At 43.8% G+C, this 19,110-nt stretch overlaps 1 protein-coding gene across 3 annotated transcripts in view; it reads left to right on the top strand.

Moving 5' to 3' along the window:
- ABCA1 (ATP binding cassette subfamily A member 1) overlaps positions 1–19,110 on the top strand; it is a 137,044-nt gene that overhangs the window by 15,180 nt on the left and 102,754 nt on the right. For all 3 annotated transcript variants that reach the window (XM_082842123.1, XM_082842122.1, XM_082842124.1), the window contains exons 2-3: positions 5,982–6,144; positions 16,468–16,561. In XM_082842123.1, the coding sequence (XP_082698249.1) occupies positions 6,079–6,144; positions 16,468–16,561 (160 nt within the window). In that variant the 5' untranslated portion in view covers positions 5,982–6,078. The remainder of the gene's footprint in view (positions 1–5,981; positions 6,145–16,467; positions 16,562–19,110) is intronic.

Consider the following 19,110-nt stretch of genomic DNA (forward strand, 5'->3'; position numbering starts at 1 on the left):
AGGAAAAAGACCAACCAACCCTTGGTTACTGCACAAACTAAGAGTTTCGGGTCGCAATGTAAGCACGTGCAGTTTTTTTTCCTTACTACGTTTCTGTAGACAGATTTCATGCTCTAGGAGGGTAGAAGGCAGTCATGGGATGTAGTTCCTGTTTTCCATTTGACTTCACTAAGTGGGAAAAAACCCTCCCACCTTGTCTTTCTAGCATGTCTGCTTCTTCCTCTTTCCTCCTTTCTTCTTTATATTTCTCATGCTCTTTGAAACTTACATGTGAAGTTCAAAAGGGCCAAATGTTTTGGTGAGGAAGGGGGTTGGGGGAGCAGCGCAGTAGGTGCTGATTGGGGTCGTCATTTCCCCCACGGCACCAGGCTTCCTGTGAACCTATATTTTTTCTTTCGCCAGCATCACTGAGTCTGTCTGACATTTCAGGTTTTGGTTTAGGGAAAAGTTAAAAGAATTCACGATCCCAGCTGTCACTTGGTGACCCTTTTGCCAGTAGCATATGGCACACTCTCGTTTCACTGAAGAAAGGAGTTACCCAGCCCTCGTTACTTTCTGCCTGCTTACTCTGCTTTATTTTCCTTCATTACTCCTATCACCCACTGCCTTAACAACACTGTTATTTGTCTGTTTTATACGTCCTTGCTAGAATAGAAGGTCCATGAGAGCAGGAACTTTGCCACTTTTGTTCACTGCTGAATCTCCAATGTCTGGAACAGCACCTGCACATATAGGCATTCAGTAAATATTTGCTGTGGCTAATGGCAGCCTTGCAGAGTTAAGGCTGCAGTTGTTTGTGGAATGAACAGGGGGTGAAGATTTTATTCACTATTTACCTTCCTAGGGAATCACACAATAGTCAAGCTTTACACTATGCAGTACTTAGGTCTTGCAAGGCGTGATTTGACTTGTGGACTATGTTATTATTGTTATAGAACACAAGTTTTTTGGGGGGAGGGAGATCAAATTATTGACATATAATTTACATACAGTTAAATTTCGCCTTTTTGCATGTACAGTTAGATGAGTTTTGATAAATGTATATAGTATATGTATAACCACTACCACAGTCATGGTGTATAATATTTCCATCACTCAATGTTCTTTGAGGTCTGTCCTCTCCCCCACCCCCTGGCAACCACTGATAGGATTTCTGTCCCCATTGTTTCACCTTTCCAGAAAGTCATACACATAGACTCATACGGTATGTAGTCTATTGTGTCTGGCTCTTTTCTCTCAGCATAAGGCTTTTGAGATTCACCCATGCTGTTGCATGTATTAGTAGTGTAGTCCTTTTTTATTGCTGAGTAGTACTCCATTTTAATTTATTCACTAATTGATGGACATTTGCATTGTTTCCAGTTTTGGCTATTCTATATAAGACTTCTATGGATGTTCACATACAGGTCTTTGTGTGAACATATGCTCTCATTTCTTTTGGGTAAATACCTGGGGTGGGATGGCTGGGTTATAAGTCTGTGCATGACTTTACAAGAAACTACCAGAGTATTTTATGAAGTGCCTGTTCCATTTTTCTTTTCCACAAGCAATGTATGCGAGTGCCCGTTGCTCCACATACTAACACTTTTCAATTTTAAAAATTGCAGTAGTTCTAGTGGGTATGCAGTGGTATCTCATTGTGGTTTTAGTTTGCATTTCTCTGCAACTAATGATCTTTGCTTATTTGAGAAGGTCATGGTTCAGCAGGCTGTGAGTATTAATAATTTTATTCTTAGGTATTAATAATTTTAGAATATCAGTGGCACTTGAAGTGAAAATTTTTTTTTTTAATTGGCCAAAGATTTGAACAGTGGCTTCCTCAAGGTCGTGCTGTACAAAAAAGGTTAGAGTATGGAACTATGTTGAATTTTGGCAAAGCGTCATCCACCTGGGTGACTGATGCAAAGACCTAGAGAGGGAGCGCCTCGGACTTGGCAGGAAGGTGGGGAGAAAGCAGATTTCATGGTTCCTCTGGCCTTGGGAGGGCCTTACCTAAACCTGTTAGTGGGAAGCCTAGCTAGATTGAGTTGCACTTTCCCAGATGTCCCAGGAGTCACCTGGGAAGCTCAGCAGTCCTTGTGGCCGTCACAAGTGTGTGGTGAACATAGAGCCCCCTCCCTGGGGACAGTTTGCCTGAATCAGTTAATCAGGCTTGAAAAACTGGTTATCACGGGCCCAGGAATGCCACCACCCTTCCATCCTGAATCCCTATTTCTCATGCCCATCTGTAGCTAATTAATTGAGCAAATATTCCCTGAGGGCTTACTCTATGCCTGATACTGTCTTGCATGCTGGGGAAAACTGCTATGAAGAAAGAGGTCCTGTGGACTCAGAAAGTGGCAGAAACGATGCAAGCGAAAACAGAGGCTGCCCTGGGTGCACCTAGGAGGGGCTCCTAACTGAGTGTCGTCAGGACAGGATCCTAAAGTTGAGGAGGAGTTGGCCAGGCTGACAGTGCTGGGAGCAGCAGCTTCAGGACTGGGAGTGCACAGGAGTCCCCGTGGTAGGAGAGAGGGCCGTCCATTTGGAGCCGTGGGTAGTTTTGCGGGACCTGGTTTAGGAGGTGGGGAGTGGTGAGAGAGGAGGCTGGAGTCATCGGGGAGACCAGCTAAACCAAGGTGAGGACTGGACTTTATCCTCAGGGCGGTGGGGTGCTGGCAGAGGTTTTAAGTGGGCGAGTGGCATACCTGGAACTTGGGTTTAGTGGAATAACTTTGGTTGCTCTGTGATAAACGGATGGAGGGGGCAAGACCGGAGGCAGGGAACCCAGGGAAGTGGCTGTTTTGGTCACGCAGGAGCCAGAAGAGGGTGCCCTGTTGACGGGCCGTGATTGTGAAGTAGGACCCTTTCCAGCCAGTAACTGGAAATGTGCATAAGGGCAGAAGCGAGTGTGCTACTAGCTTTGAAACATTGAGAAATCTAGTACATAGTACGGCCTTCTTTTTGGTTTTGGTTTGTTTGTTTGCTTCCTTGGAAAACTGATGTAGAAATGTCCCTTGGGCTTCAGTTACCTGAGCAGAGGAGTTCGGGCATTGCCAAACCCTCCTCTTTGGGCAAAATCGCTCCCAGCAGTGGTCACCATGTCCTGAGGTGGGGGAGGGGATTATGCGGGAGGCCGAGGGCTGTGTCAAGGTGGGCAGGGGAAGTGGGGCGAGAAGCCTGCCTGTTGGTATCCAGCGAAGCCAGAGCAGGACCTTCTACTGCTGCTCCAGGCTACTTCTCGCTGACTTCTCTGCGTGTCTCCTGGAGGGTCTCTGAGGCCGGAGTCCATGTCTGGAGACCCAGAAACTCTGCTTTAGGAAAATATTCTCCAAAAAACCTCCTCCTGGCCGTTCTCTTCTCGTGAACATTCTATAGAGGCGTGTCTTCTTTTCCTCTGAGATTCTCCACTCAGATTGAGGGGATCCTGTGTCCTGGTTTGGGCCTGGGGGTCTCTAACACTAGGCCATTCTGATTTCATCCTTCCTACTTTGCCAGAAACCCACATTGGACTTGCTAGAAATAATGGAGTAGAAAAGATTGTTCAGACAGGATATAACCATTTCTCTGTTAGAGGGTACTGATAGACCAGAGAAAGAAAAGTGGGGAGAAGGGAACTCATTTCTTTGGCACTTACAGTGTGCCATGTACTTTGTTGGGGACTTATTTATATTGTCTCATTGAATCCATTGAATAGCATGCAAGGTAGGTGTTGTCACCCCCATTCTATAATGAGGAAATTGATGCTCAGAGAGCGTAAAGATTTGGCCAAGGGCACATAGTTGGGAAGCTGGACATAATTCCTATCTAGGCTCTCTTTCTGCTAAGTTAATTTTCCTTTTTTAATTACAAACTTGTGTTTCAACCTCCTCATTGTTACCTTGGGGATCTGAAAAGATCTTGTAGCTTCTAAATTAACTAAGTGATTCCTGGAGAGCAGCTTTTGCATGAGAAAAATCTAGCTAATTATTTATTTCTGTGTTTCTGGAATGCAAGCCCTGTCCTAGGCCACTTTCAAAATAATTTGGGATTGCAAGCACGCAGCTCACAATCGAATTCTGGCTCTCAGTGCTTGGAGGCCAGTTGCCATCTTTAAACAACAAATTGTGGATGGACACAGTGCTGATTTAACTCTTCTTTTTGGAGTGAGAATTTTTTTCGGGGGGGTGGCATCTGTGTCCATTTAGAGTTTTGCTGAGCAAACGATAAAGAAAAGAAATAGGGGAACTTCTCTGGTGGCGCAGTGGTTAAGACTCCATGCTCCCAATACAGGGGGCCCAGGTTTAATCCCTGGTCAGGGAACTAGATCCCACAGGCATGCCACAACTAAGAGTTCACATGCCACAACTAGGGAGCCGGTGAGTTGCGACTAAGGAGCCTCCAAGCTGCAATGAAGGAGCCCGCCTGCTGCAACTAAGGAGCCCACGTGCCAAAACTAAGGAGCCCAAGAGCCACAACTAAGGAGCCCACCTGCTGCAACTAAGACCCAGTGCAACCGAATAAATAAATACATCAATAAATAAAAAGAAAAAAGAAGTAGGTCCTAAGACTTGACTATTTCAGAGGAATCCCTGATTCGTTGGCTTGTCAATGAATGAATTAAAATACATGATAGTAGAGTCAGTCCTTCTTCTCAGACACTGCAGACTCCTTCCATTCCCTCTTCTTTTGTAGAGGTTTTTAATCCAGGTCCTTGTGGGGTGGGGACCAAGACGGTAACATCCTGCTATAGATCACCCTTTGCATTGAGGTCTGTTTGGACCCACAGACGTTTAGTGCAATACTTGGTTTTGTATGCACAAGTGGTCACTACATTCTTAGCTGTTTTTGCTGTTTGTTCCTCAGGCCTAATATCCCACCTCTACTCCACCAGAGGCCACAATGATTAAATGGGCCATTTTAGAGGTAAAGCTGGTTTCTGATTTCTGCTAAGTGTTCATGACTGTGAAGTGGCATCAGGGCCTAGCTTTGACCTGTGCATCCCTCCCTTCTTCCAGTTTTCATTTTTCACCCTTTCCCCAACTTTAATTTTAGTATGACTACCTGGGATTATTCCAGTATTAAATGAATACCATTGTTGAGGGGGCAGCAGGGACACACAGAAGGTTGTATCCCCTGTTTATGAGAACCCCCCCACCCCAGGATGGCAAAACAGTCCTCCAAGGAGGCACCTGTGACACCTGACAAGGAGTAGGCGGGCCCTGTGTGCACGTGCACGTGTAGCAAGGCCATAGGTGTGCATATGTCCGGACAATGGGAGCTTGTCAGTTTCACAGGTGATGCTCTCCATCTGCCTTGGCTGCCTTGTTTTTCTCAATGAGATACTGTTTTCTTTCCACACACACACAGCACTGGCGTGGTCCTCATCACCTGGGAGCCAGGTGTCCGTGGCATTTCCTTGGTGTTTACTCACACCATCTAAGACATCATCACATCTAAGACACGCTGTGACTTTTTCCAGATTAGGAAACTGCTTTATCGATGGTGCCATTTATCGCCAGAAGGACTCAACTTTGGAACTAGATGAAAACGTAGTTTGCAGCAAATTTCAGGGAATAGCATAAGTCACTCCAGGTTCAAGGCAAAATTTATAAATGCTGCTGACATTTTCTGAGAGGGGAGGCATTTTCTTAGAGAAGGGAGGCAGGTCTCTGGGATTCCAATATGCCCTTTGCAATCTCAGGGTTTTGGCCACCTAAGGTTGCTCACGTAGGTCTGCCTTCATAAGTGCATTTTTCATTCCCAAATGATCACACCCGTGGAGCTCAATTGATTGGGATAATAATGGCTCACTTCCAGGCTACTGCCAGAAAGCCTGCAGGATCCCTGTTTACCAGAGACCCCAAGGCTAGAAGTTGGGGACTCATGCCTTATGCAGAAGTAGTCATGAGGCAGAGCTGGGTTTGAGGGCTCAGGTGAGAAGGCTGGTGCAACAGCCCTCACTGGCGTATAGCTTTGCAGCAAAAACTGACGGCGCTCTCCCCTCTTGCTTTATCTTTCAGTTAATGACCAGCCACAGCGTCCCCACTGTGAGCTCCGGCCACTTCCTCCACGGGCTCCCGAGCCTCGCGCAGGCTCTGTGGTGTCGGCTGAGGTAACATGGCTTGTTGGCCTCAGCTGAGGTTGCTGCTGTGGAAGAACCTCACTTTCAGAAGAAGACAAACAGTAAGCCTGGGTTTCTCTGGGGGTCCTCCCATGCTTTTCTTCCTGATTTTGAGTTGGGAGGGCAGGAGGGGGGAAAGGGAGTCTTCTTGGTTTTCTCAAAGTGATTGAATGAATCTGGCCCCGGTGGACACGGGACTGTGTGTAGGGTCCTGATCGAGCCCCGTCGCTTAGCATAGGGGGCAGATTGGCAGCCAGGCAGAAATGATAGCTTTGGTTTGTGCTAGTACCCAGGCCTGCGTTCTGACCTCCGGAATCTGGCACAGAATTGCCCCTTTGCCATCTTCCTCTTAACTTTTGCTGCAGCCCTGGGGGCCACCTGGCTCTCCAAGAGCATCTTATGGTTTCTGGGCAGTGGAAATGAAGTGAGTTCGTGGCCCAGCTCTTAGAGATCAGAGGCTGGATCTGTTAGTGTCAGTGTGGACTCTTTCCTGTCAAGCTTTGACTGCAAGCCTGGAGGAATATAAAACTGAGATTTGTTTTATGTCTGTGGAGGGTTCTAAGCCATTCACTTCTGGATGGGACAGTGATCCTTTCAGTAATCCCGAGAAGGCCCTCTTTAACTCTCAGGTGAATGGTGTTTTTCTGTGAGAAGATAAAGGCTATAAGGCCCGGTGATCTCTCTGAAGCTCCGACATCAGCTCTTGGCTTCTCCCTCTCTGAACACTCCTAGAGATCCCGTCCAGTCTCCTGGGTTTAGCCGCACCTCTCTGTAGTAGGCTTCTAAATGTCTGTTTCCTGCCCTGCCTTTTTTCCTGAATTCTAAACCTACGTCCCCATTTGGCTGTCCTCATGAAGCTTAACACATCTGCAGCCGAAATGCTCATCTTTCTTAGACTCAAAGAGCTATGAGGGATCTTGGATATAACTTAATTCAGTGTTTCTGAAACTAGACTAATGCTTGGCCGGCCCGTCTTTAAAAGAACAAAAATGTCAAGGTCCTCCTTCGTTCACTAAATTTATTTTTTTATTATAATCTTACTTAAATATGAACGTATGTGAAACTAGATATAAACCCCTTATTCTTACAGGCCATATGACCCATACAAACTTAAAAATTAAATGCAAACAAAATTGCAAAGCCAGTACTGTTAATGTAGTAAGGCAGCTGACACTGTTTAGCTGAAGCCATATTATAGGTAACAATGTGACTATGGTAGTGAATGCTTATTCGTTTGAGTTTGGACAGTCTATATTACTAAGTGCTAATGATTCAGTTTTCCAATCATTTTTTCCGGTGACCTTCATTTGATATCATTTGGCTTTCATTTGGTCCAATCTCATCATTCACAAGTTGCGTTTGCATCTGTGCCTTTCTTATTGGTCTGCTACAATTATATTGGTGCTAACACAGTCACAAACACAAATATAAACTTAGGCTTGAAATCTTGTGCCAGAACTTTGTTATAAAGTAGGCATTCAGAAAAATCCAGATACGTTTATTCACATTTGCTTAGATGACCATTGAAATGAAAACACAAAATTTTAAAATCCTGACATAGAACTCATATATAATCCCTCATGGATATGTGTGTATATGTGTGACTCTAGAGTCGGTTCTCTAAACCACTATGTCAGGTTGCTCTTCAGTGGTATTATTGGTTTTTCTATCTTCAGTCTTGAAGTTTCTAACCTCTTTCTTGCCTTTGCCTCTGCCTCCCATGGCTCTGCCCAGGTCCTGGTGTTCCAAAGACCTATACGTTCACCTCCTAATCTCATTTCTTAGCTTACTGTGTGGTCCAGGTCCCCTGCCTCTTCTCGTCATGGTGGCAGCAGCCCACGTGATGGGCAGCTGTCTCTGCTGTGCTGTGTCCATTAGCCGGTGAGTAGGGGAAAGAACTATATCATCTTAGTGATGCAAGGTCTCAAGGGCAGTCCAACCCAAACCTGTCATTTTACAGATAAGCACACTGAGGCACAAAGCAGGGAAGGGATTTCCTCAAGGTCAACCAAGAATCAGGAGCACAGTGTCCTGGAACAGGATTTGGGATTGGGCCATCCAGGCGGGGCCAGTCTCTACTAGTCTTGCTGCTTCTTGCTCAATATTGCTTATCAGTTTAAAAAGCATTACGAGTAGAGATAGGCGGGCTTAGTCAAAGGCAATTTTTGGCCTTGCGGCAGAGTTCTTCTTGAAAGAGTAAGAAGGAGACAGTATCCTGACACAAAAGGGCTTTTCTAGGTGTTACACCTACTGCCTGTTAGCTTGTCCTCCCTTCCTGATTTCGACAGGAAATCTATTTCGCCAAACCAGAAACAAAGGGTGGTTTATTTCAGGTTGCACATGCTTAGGTTGTCACAGCTGGAAAGATCTGACCTGCTTCTTGTACAGCTGATGGGATTGGGGTTTGGGGTAGGGGACAGGGGTCCAGAGTGGGTGGGTCATGGAAGTAGCACCAGAACCAATTTCCTGGTGGCCCTACAGGCACAGGCCCTTTTTTTTAGTAGGCTTTGCCTTATCTGCATGAAAGATTTAGTGCCCATGGATCTCAAGTGCTGGCTGTAGCTACTTCCCAATCCACCTGGCTTGGATCTCTAGATACATTGTTTTATAGACAGTGGAACCTGTTTAGGGTTTTGGTAACACTTTGTTAGCTCACATAGTCAGAACGAGCTCTGCCCAGTAGGCAGGGGAAGAAGTTAGCAGCTCCAAATAGTTCTTGCCCACAGTGTATGGAAAACCATTGCTTGATTTCCTCCTTCTGAGATCCTGGGTGTACACACTTGGCCCCAGAGCCTGGCACCGGGGATATGCTTAATAAGTATTTGCTGAACAGGGGTAAATGCATTAAATGGGCCATTAGTTTTCAGGTCTCAAAGAGGCTCCCCTGCTATAGGGGCCTTGTGTGCAGGGAGATGGGAAGAAAGATGTAAAAGCTGGGTGCTGAACAGTAAACCCTGAGCAACCTTCCTGAAAGGCGGCCGTTTGCCCTTTCACTCTGTGTCCTTGTTTGCTAATGAATCCTGGGGACCTCTCTCTTGTGCTCCCATTATGCAGACTTATGGGGACCATCAGCCAGAGGTAGATTTCAGCTGTTCCTGTTGGGCAAAGAATACATTGAAATTGAGTTGCATAAGTTGGGTGCAAAGCTCAGTTTGGGTCCAAAGTAACGGTTAACTTGTGTGGGTGGCAGTCACTGAGCACAAACAGGGCTTGGGACAGGAAGGGCGAGGGGCTTCAGAGTTCTCCGGGTCCTCATCTGGTTTTAGGCCGAGCCAGAGGCCAAGGTCCCCATGGAACAGATGGGACAGATTACGGCCATATGGCCTCTCCTTTTTGCCTTTGCCATTAATTTTCTCATTTAGATCTGTTTAGCTGTGTGTCTGGGAAAATAGATAATTCTAATTTCTGCATATATCAATATTAAGAGTATCAATATTTGGGGATTGTTTAATGACAAGGAATAAGCTATCAAATAAATAAAAATTAAGACTCCTCATTTAAGAGCCACTAGAGAATTTTATAGCATAGACGCAAACTTTCTGCACCTCCTCCCGGCTTCCAATTTCACCTGATACATTTCTTTCCTGTCCTTAGTCCTGGACTGGCATTGCTGGTTCAAATCCAGATAAGAATTCTAATTATTATCTAATTCTAATTCAATTCTAATTCCAGCTTGGCCACTATATGTCTCAATGGCTCAGGGAAACTCATTTTTCCTGAGTTTTAGTTTCCACTTCTTTGGAATGAGGAAAGTTAGAACAAATAGCCATTTATTGTTTCCTTTGGCTACATATTTATTGAACATCTACTGCACGTAAGATAGTGTGCTGGGTATACAGGCAGGATCCCTGCCCTCACAGAGCTTACAGTTCAGTGAGGGAAGCAGCTATGAAGCACATTATCACATAAGTAGAAATCTCATAATAAACTGTGATACGTGCTATGAAGGAAAAAAACCAAACTGTCCTACTATGTTAGGTACTACCAGGCTGAGGATAGGGAGTTAATTTAGAATAGAAGGTCATGACATTTAAGCTGAGAGCCTTGAAGTTCGAGCAGCAGTTAGCCAGGGGAAAATCGGGAGCTCAGCCGTCAGGCCACTGGATTCCAGGCAGAGAGACAGAGGGTGGCCATGGGCCTAACGCACGTCCTGGAGTCAAAGAACAGGAAAGCCAGTGGCACTGAAGGAAGACTGGCTGGGGGTGAGTTGGGAGTCAGCAGGGGCAGATCATGCAGCCATGGAGCTGAGCAAGGGCAGCTGAATTTTATTTTATGTGCAGAAGGAGTCCCTGAGGTAGATAGGTCATGATGACGAGGGTCAGATGGTGTGGTCCTTGGCACTGAGGGGACTTGAAGGACGATAGCCCAAGGAGACAATTATGATCATTACTTACATACATACATACATACATACATACCATTTTGTGCTGTTTTCCTCTTTCATTTAACATCATTTGGCATATATGTTGCCATGTTTTCAAATAATTTACATATTTATAATAATGATTCTTGATGTGTAGGCTGTGTCTTGTACTTTTGAAAGTACTTTTATATCCGTTATCTTCTTGATTTTCACAGCAATTCTGAGAGGTATGCATTACAATTTCTGTTGCACAGGTGAAGAAAATGTTATAAGTTAGTAAATTAGTAGTAAGAGGAGGGGCTGGATCTTTTGGGCCCAAATCTGCCATGGGATAATGCCACTGACATTCCTGGTAGCGTTAAGTAGTCCATCAATGCAGTTTTTATTTTGTAAGTTCACACCCTATTGCCAAAATTCAGATGTTTCTCGTGTTTGCTGTTATACATAAACTACTATAAAGACTTTATACATATAGCCTTTTCTTATGTTTAGATTATTTCCTTAGGCCAAAATCTCAGAAGTACGATTCCTAGGTCCAAGGAAATGGCCCTTGACATATACGATCAGATGTCCTTCCGAAGGATCAAACCAATTTAAAAATCCACCATCACCACATGAGGCTTTACAGTTCTGGGAGGGCAGGTGTGGTTTTCAGATTTCTTTTTCCCTCCAGCATTTCTCTGATTTGATCTTTAAGATTTCACTTTAATTTTTCCAGACTTAATTGAGGTATATATTGATAAGTGTTTTTCATCGTGATGCTGATATAGCCTGGAGTGAGCTATTGCTTTGATGAACATCCTGTTAACTGGGAAAATTCATTGTCTCCCATTTTACTTTTTTAACCTCTCAGAACAGTCTCTCATATTTTTATCTGTTTCTTTTCCCCATTGAATCGTATTACCTTATCAAGTTCTAAAAGTAGCCTAGCACTATTTTAATGTCCCAAGGACATTGGGTAATGTCTAGAGATATTGTTTGGCAGTTACAGTCCTGGGCCAGGGGTGGTTGGTACTGTTGGTTCTGGTGGGCGGAGGCCAGGGATGGGGGAAACATTCTTCCATTCACAGGAGGGCTCCTTACAACGCTTATCTGGCCCCAAATGTCAATAGTGCTGTTGAGAGAAACCCTGCTCTAGAAACACTCGCTCGCATTATCCCCATGTTGTTGCTGAGGAATAACGAGGTGGAAAGTCCCCAGAGCAGCTCAGTGTAGCAATTTACTGAAACATCAGAGTTTTTGTTTTAATACCCAACCTAAAAGAAGGCTTCTGAGTTTCTAACTTCGGTAAGAAGCATCTTTTGAACACGGTGTTCCTCTCCATCTCCTCTGCCTCGTGGTGGGGGCAGGTGTGGAGGGAGGTGGGTAGGTAGCATCAGACTAAGATTTAGAGGAGTTTTCTAGTTTTCTATAGGAGTGTGTAGCAGTAAAGCATCAATCTGATTTCCAAGCTATTGGGTTGGCCAAAAAGTTCGTTTGGGTTTTCCATCTGGTATGGAAGACCCAAACGAACTTTTTGGCCAACCCAAATATTTATGAGGGCCTATTCTGAAGGAAAAATGCTAAGCTTAGAGATGGAGGAGAAATCTGATTTTGACAATGAGTGGAGCCAGAATGGCATTCCTGGCAGAAGTCAAATTGGGTTTCTAGAGGGAGGCTATTAGGAAAAGAAGTACCTAGAACAGCCCCCTGAGTTTGGAAGGCAAATTCTATGTTCAATGACAGAAATAATTTTAGAGGTTCAGAGTAAAAGTGCACGGAGAGAATTGTGTGTCACGAGCTCTCTGGTTTGAGTGCTGGCTCTTGGAGACGGTCTCTTCATTCATTCATACAGGTTAGTATCAGCTCAGCATGGCTTATAAAGATCAAGATCTAGATACTCTGGTAACAGGGCAGGGGGTAAGGAGACTGGGGTGCATAGTGGCTAAGAACACACCCTTGAGTTGGACTGGCTTTGAATTCTGGCTCTGCCGTTTACCAGGCTTGTATCCTTGGGCAATTTATTTACTCTTTCAGCCTCAGTTCCCTCATCTGTGAACTGGGTATTATAATAGTGCTAATGGGGTTATTTGAAGATTAAATGAGTTCATCTATGTTAAGCACTTAGAACATTGATACATGGTAAGACCTATTCAAGTGTTAGTTGTCATTATGGTTGTCAATCTTTTCCTTACCTCTTTCCCTAATCTGCTTACACCCACTGGCTTCAGTTGCTAAAAATGAGTTGCAAGATTTTCTTCGTGCTCTTTGCTATCAGTGCCATGGGAAAGATCCATTCATTTTTTTTTTTTCAATCAATCAGCATATTTTGAGCATCTGCTCCCCTATTGGATCCCAGATGTGGGGCTACAGAGATGTCCAGGAACATAAACTTTGATTCATTGGGTCAGATCAGTGCCCAGGAGGGCTGGTGAGTGCCAGACTCCTCTTAAGTGGGCATCTTGTAAGGTATATATCTCAGACATGGCTCTGTGAGAGGCAGGATGATCGGTGCAAAAGCACGTCGGGGTCAGTAGATCTGGGTTCAAATGCTGGCGCACTCTTTTACCAGGCTATGTATGGCTCATAACCTGCCCCAATCTTACTTTCTTCACTATCTAACGATACCAGCTACCTCACAAAGTTCTTGTGAAAATATTAGAGATGAGTTATATAAATCCCTGGTATACAGTAGGTGCTCAGGATTGGCTGTAACTATCATAAGCTTTTGGGCCATGAGCTCATTTTACCTCTGTGGAACCTGTTGGTATTTTTTGACTGTGCCACCTAGTGGGGTCATTTCCTACCTGGGCCACATGAGTTGGACAAAACTAGCTGCTAATCTCAACCCTGCCACTGACTTTCTCTGTGACTTACCCTTCCTTGAGCTTTAGCCTTGCCGCATATAAAATACAGACAATAATGGTTCCTACATCTCAGGGTTGTTTGCATGCTTAAATGAAATAATCCATATATAATGTGCCTGCTACACACTTGACTCTAAAAAAGTAAATGGTAGCTACTGTTTATCGCAAAAGTATACATAGTAGCTTCAGAGCTTCAAAGTTGATGGCTACCTTACTCATACTCTTCATTTAATTTTGGTTTTGTTGGTTTTTTTTTTTTTACTTCATTATTCTTTTCTGAATTTATTCACAGTTAAACCGTTTTTTGGAAGTTTTACTCCCGTCTGTTAATATTTGTGAATGATTTTATTTAGCTGTAAGCTTGGAATGCATACAATTTTGTGTTCCACTTTTTTCACTTAATATTATATGGTTAATAGTGTCTGTGTTTCATAAACCTTGCTGTAGTGACTGCATAATGTATTGTTGAGTAGATGTGACATATTTAATCATTTCTCTATTGCTATGCAATTAAGTTGTTTTCAATATTTTGCAATTATAGTGTTTGAGTGAATGAGTAACAGTGTATACAGCTTTTTGATATTTTAAACTTAGTTCTGTGGGATGAATTTCTAGGAATATTGTTTGGTCAAGGGGAATAAACATATCTTTTGAATACATATGGCCAAGTTGCTTTCCCAAAGGGCTCAACTGACTTACATTTCCATCTTTATTATTTTGTGAACTTCAGTTCATTCTCTCACTCAACACACATTCTTAAAGCCCTTATCATGCGGCAGGCTCAGTGAGAAGAAAGGGACACTGGAGGAGGAGCCCCTGCTATGCCCAGTGCTGGTAGAGGCTCAGGGTACTTGGGGAGCCCAAGGAGGGACTTGCAGCTCAGCTGGTAGAGGAGGCTGAATGTCATTTGAAAGCTTGGAGATTTCACTGTGTGTTGCCTCTTTGGGATTATTTACAGAAATATTTAGCAAGACCAGCCCCATCTTTGGTCTCGGAGACCCCATTGACAGCATGCTTTCTTCCAAAGGACCCATTTGTCTTTTTTTTTTCCTGGTGTGCTATCTAGAGCAAACTGTTCTTCATAGTTATATGGTAACAGTGGTTTTTTGTTTGTTTGTTTGTTCTACTAGAGAAGTAATACATGCTCATTATGGAAAATTTAGAAAACACAGAAAGATGTTTAAAAAAATCACCCATGTTCTTATCATCCAAGGACATCCACTGTCCCCATCCATGTATTTCCTTCTAAAAAGAAGATTTAAAAAAGAGTTTAATGTGGAACCATATCAAAGGTCTTTGGAATGTAAAATACCAGAAATCCAACGACAAATAATAAACAAAAGCTAAAACCAATCTGAAGCAGAAAGGTTAAATTAATTATGATCTATTCACAGCGTGGAGTATCAAGTGGCCATTAAAATCCATATTTTAAGAGAGTATTTTGTCATGGAAAACACTCCCAGTATGATGTTCAATGAAAAAGCAAAATACAAAATTATATATGCTGTATAATCTCAATTTTGTAGAGAAAAATTTATAATTTATGTATGAATAGGAAAAAAAGACAAAAAATATTAATGGAGAACCATTGTTAGCTTAATTTACTAGGGATTATCTCCAGGAAGTAGGATTAATGGTGATTTATGTTTATTTTTTTCTACTTTTCTGTATATATATTTCTAATTTCAAAATTTCCACAATAAAAATATATGGACTTGGGGATCAAAAAAAATTCTGTTTAAATAAAAGGAGGGATTTCATATCAGTGTTCTCTTGGCTCTGAAGCCAACAGTTGTAGTTACTCTCAACCACAAGGGCCTGTGACTATTCTGGGCTCTTTGGTCTTCATCCTAATTAGAACATCTGAGTCCAGAACTGAAAGGAATGAAAGAGGTGAGGCTTCAGGCCGTGGAACTAGTTGTCCAAACACCACAGGTTCAGTTAGATTATGTCTCATGATTTCCATCCTGTTCCTGTGCTTATTTATCCCCTGATAACTCACTGAGGCAGGTTTTTCCTTTAGAGAAACCCCATTGCTTTAACTGGTGGATCACAGTTACATATGTTTAATGATCTTCTAACCCACTGGAGAAGGTGGTGACCAGATCTTGATGGATGGGGAAGGACTTTGCACTCTTCCCAGATCTTTCCAGTCCTGGGGGCACACAGGTCACTATGGAGCTGCATGTGAATTTCCATTGTCCTTTGGAGCCCTATTCTCAGCCCTGCAGGGGGCAACTCTGTGTGTTCCTTTAGAGCCAAGGTGGTGTGTATTTAGCACGGCAGGTTGCCCTGGCCCTCTTCTTTTAACAAATGGTCATAACATACCTGACACTATGCTAAGGCTGGAGATGCAAAGATGACTTGATCCAGTGCTTGCCTTCAGGGTACTCATATTGTAGTGAGGAAGCCAGTGATAAAAACATGATTTCAGGGGCTCAGGGAAACTGTTATGGGAGGAGGATGCATGGGTTACTCTGGGAGCACAGCAGAAGGGCTTCCAGCTCAGCCTGAGATTTTAGTAAAGGAAATTGTGCCTGGTTGAATCTTGAAGGATGAGTGGAAGTGAGCCAGATGAAGCAGGGTGGGAAGCATCTTCCCTTTCGTAGGGAAAACACAGAGGTATGGAATAGTAAGTTATAAGGTGAGAACTGCAAACAATTCAGTATTATCAAAGCTTAGCGAGTGGTAAGAGAGGCTGGAGAAGTTGATCAATTGTTTATTTATATATTTATTTATTTATTTTTATGGCTGCGTTGGGTCTTTGTTGCTGGGCGCGGGCTTTCTCCAGTTGTGGCGAGCGGGGGCTGCTGTTCGTTGCGGGGCACGGGCTTCTCATTGCGGTGGCTTCTCTTGTTGTGGAGCACGGGCTCTAGGTGCATGGGCTTCAGTAGTTGTGGGCTTCAGTAGTTGTGGCTCATGGGCTCTAGAGCACAGGCTCAGTAGTTGTGGTGCATGGGCTTAGTTGCTCTGCGGCATGTGGGATCTCCCCGGACCAGGGCTCGAACCCATGCCCCCTGCATTGGCAGGCGGATTCTTAACCACTGTACCACCAGGGAAGCTCTGATCAATTGTTTAATTAACTTTTTTGTGGATTTCCCAAAGCTCAATAGCATTAGGCTTCCATGTTGTTTTGTTTGTTTAATTCACAGTGCTCTGTTTTATTTCCCACTCAGTGTCAGCTGTTGCTGGAAGTGGCCTGGCCTCTGTTTATCTTCCTGATCCTGATCTCCGTGCGGCTGAGCTACCCACCCTATGAACAACATGAATGTGAGTATATGAGCATCCCACCTGAGACTTACTGCTGGCAAGTGGAATCCAGGCAATGGGCATGGGCTAAATGTGACCTCTCCCAAGATGCTATCTTTAGGAAACAGTGCAAATGGCTTGGAACAGAAAAGCTAGGCTTCCGATTGTTTGATAAGGCATGAGCTCAGGAAACCATTTTCAGTCCTAGTAGATGGTGATAATAGTAATTATAATAATAGCCAACATCTGTTTCATGCATGTTCAATCATGAAAGTAAAATAACCTTACTGATAGCTCAGAAAGGGGTAATTAAAAAAGCCCGCCTGTGCGTCTGGAGCCTGTGCTCCGCAACAAGAGAGGCCGCGATAGTGAGAGGCCCACGCACCACGATGAAGAGTGGAGTGGCCCCCGCTCGCCGCAACTAGAGAAGGCCCTTGCACAGAAACGAAGACCCAACACAGCCAAAAATAAATAATAAAAAAAAAAAGCCCCCTAAGGCAATACCTTAATACCACTATCATCTGGTACCTGCCGGGCTTTTTCACATGCATTATGTCTTTATCACACAGTTGCAAATCATGGAACATTACAATTTTAAGTACCATTTGTGTAGACCATCTCAGATTGACTAATATTATTTCATTTGATTCTTATAACAACCTTGTATAATGGACTTTATAATTGCTATCATTTGCTTTAATTTCTTGATAAGTAAATTGGGGCTCGGAGAAGTGCAGGGAATTGCCCGAGGTCACATATGTATCAAGTGACAGTGATGAAATAAAGCTCAGGTCATCTGACTCCCAATCATGTGTTTGGATGACGGCCTTTTCAGTGAGCATAGAGAATACAGTAGTGGCTGAGAACACAAGCTCTAGGTGTCAGGTTACCTAGATTTGAATCCCGGCTTCAACACAGGTATGTCACCTTGGGGCAAATGGCTTGGCTTCTCTGTACCTGGGTTTCCTCATCTCTATGAAAAGGGAATAATAAGACCTACCCCATACGGTTGTTGTGTTATCCCACAGTCACGGTCTTTCTCTCCTGGCTGGGCTTGCTGGATGGATTAATACTGCAAAAATGTCCCAGTCTAAAAGATCAGCATTTGTGGGGGAAGTTTGGCTGGGACCTCTTTTCCACGGCTCCAGTGACTTTTCCTGTCATTAACCAACTCTACCCACATCCCACCAGCCCTATAGGTGCGTAGGATACAGTTCTTCAGGGAAGAGGTAGGGCTGGGGTCACCTTTGAAAGGTGTTCTCGGTCTGGTTCCGTGTCTCTCAGGGCACGTAGTGACAGTTATTTACCTGCTAATTTGCTAGTACACATTATACATATTCAAGTTTTAAAAAACCCCGCAAAACCTCAAAACATTCTACCAGATGTGATTTTCTGATTTCACCAAAAAGAAAAAGAGCTTACAATGAAATAATACACACTCAGTTTGTGGGCCTGGAAGGTAACACTGCTTTCTTGTTTGGAACCTCAAAGATCGATGAACAAGTGTGTGTTGGATTTTGTATAAGCATTACCCTAAGCCCCACTGAAGTATACATTTTAGGGAAAACTCAGCTTTTTCATCTGATAAGCTATTCTTTCTCAGGAATTATCACAAGCAGACAGTGTAAGGGAAATAGTGCAGGCCTTGGTATCAGACAGACGGGTTTGTTTCGATCCTGGCGTTGCCACTTGCTGAGGTTGTGATCTTGTGCAAGTTGTTGAATTTTGACCCAAATCTCTCTGAATCCAGACCATCAATTCTCAGAAATGTTGTGAAATTCCTATGCCTATGGAAGATAGATAAGACTATCTATGTACTTACTGCAACCTTACTTCCTGTTCTCACCACCTTCTAGGGACCTAGCTGGAAGGGCAGAGAGTTAAGGTGAGGCTTACAGAGGTGTCTTGTCTCTAGGAACAAAGGATTGGTATATAATTCTTCCCCATAAATCTTTCCCAGTTTGACCCAGACCCATCAAGGTCCTAATCACTTCCCTGGGTCATGAGACTCCATTAAGCTACTTGATTGTCATCCCGTGCACCAATGCCAAGTCCTTACCCTGCTTTTATTTGCAAATCAGGTGGGACACGACACATAGGAAGGGTCTTTGCTTCACTCACCAAGGTTTAGACTGAAGCACGTTGTTGGTGTGCTGGACCAACATCACCCTGCCTTTGGTGCCAGTATTTCCTGGAGGTTAAAGGGGAGAATCCCTTGGTCCTTTGAGTATTTGGTTGGTTTACATAAATCTCCCCTGAATGAGGAGCAGCTGACTTAGGCAAGGGACCTTGTTTGGTTTTCCTTGAACTATTAACAGGGAGATAAGGGGATTACTGAGTAAACGTTCAACAGGCCAGAGTCCCTGCAGAGGGTGGCCACAGGGTCCAGATCTTGGTTCATCCTTGCTTTGGATGTTGCCTCTCTGGTTGGAATGTGGATAGAAGAAAAAGAAAGATAGAAGGACCCCAATATTGAAATGCAAAGTGTAGCAAGTCCTGGCTGTGGGTGAACTTCTGGGGAGACTCTGTTAGTCCATTTGCATGAAAATAGTAAGCTGAATAAAACTGGG

This window comes from Leucopleurus acutus (genome assembly GCF_964270905.1).
Source record: "Leucopleurus acutus genome assembly, chromosome: 7".
NCBI classification, from domain to species: Eukaryota; Metazoa; Chordata; class Mammalia; order Artiodactyla; family Delphinidae; genus Leucopleurus; species Leucopleurus acutus.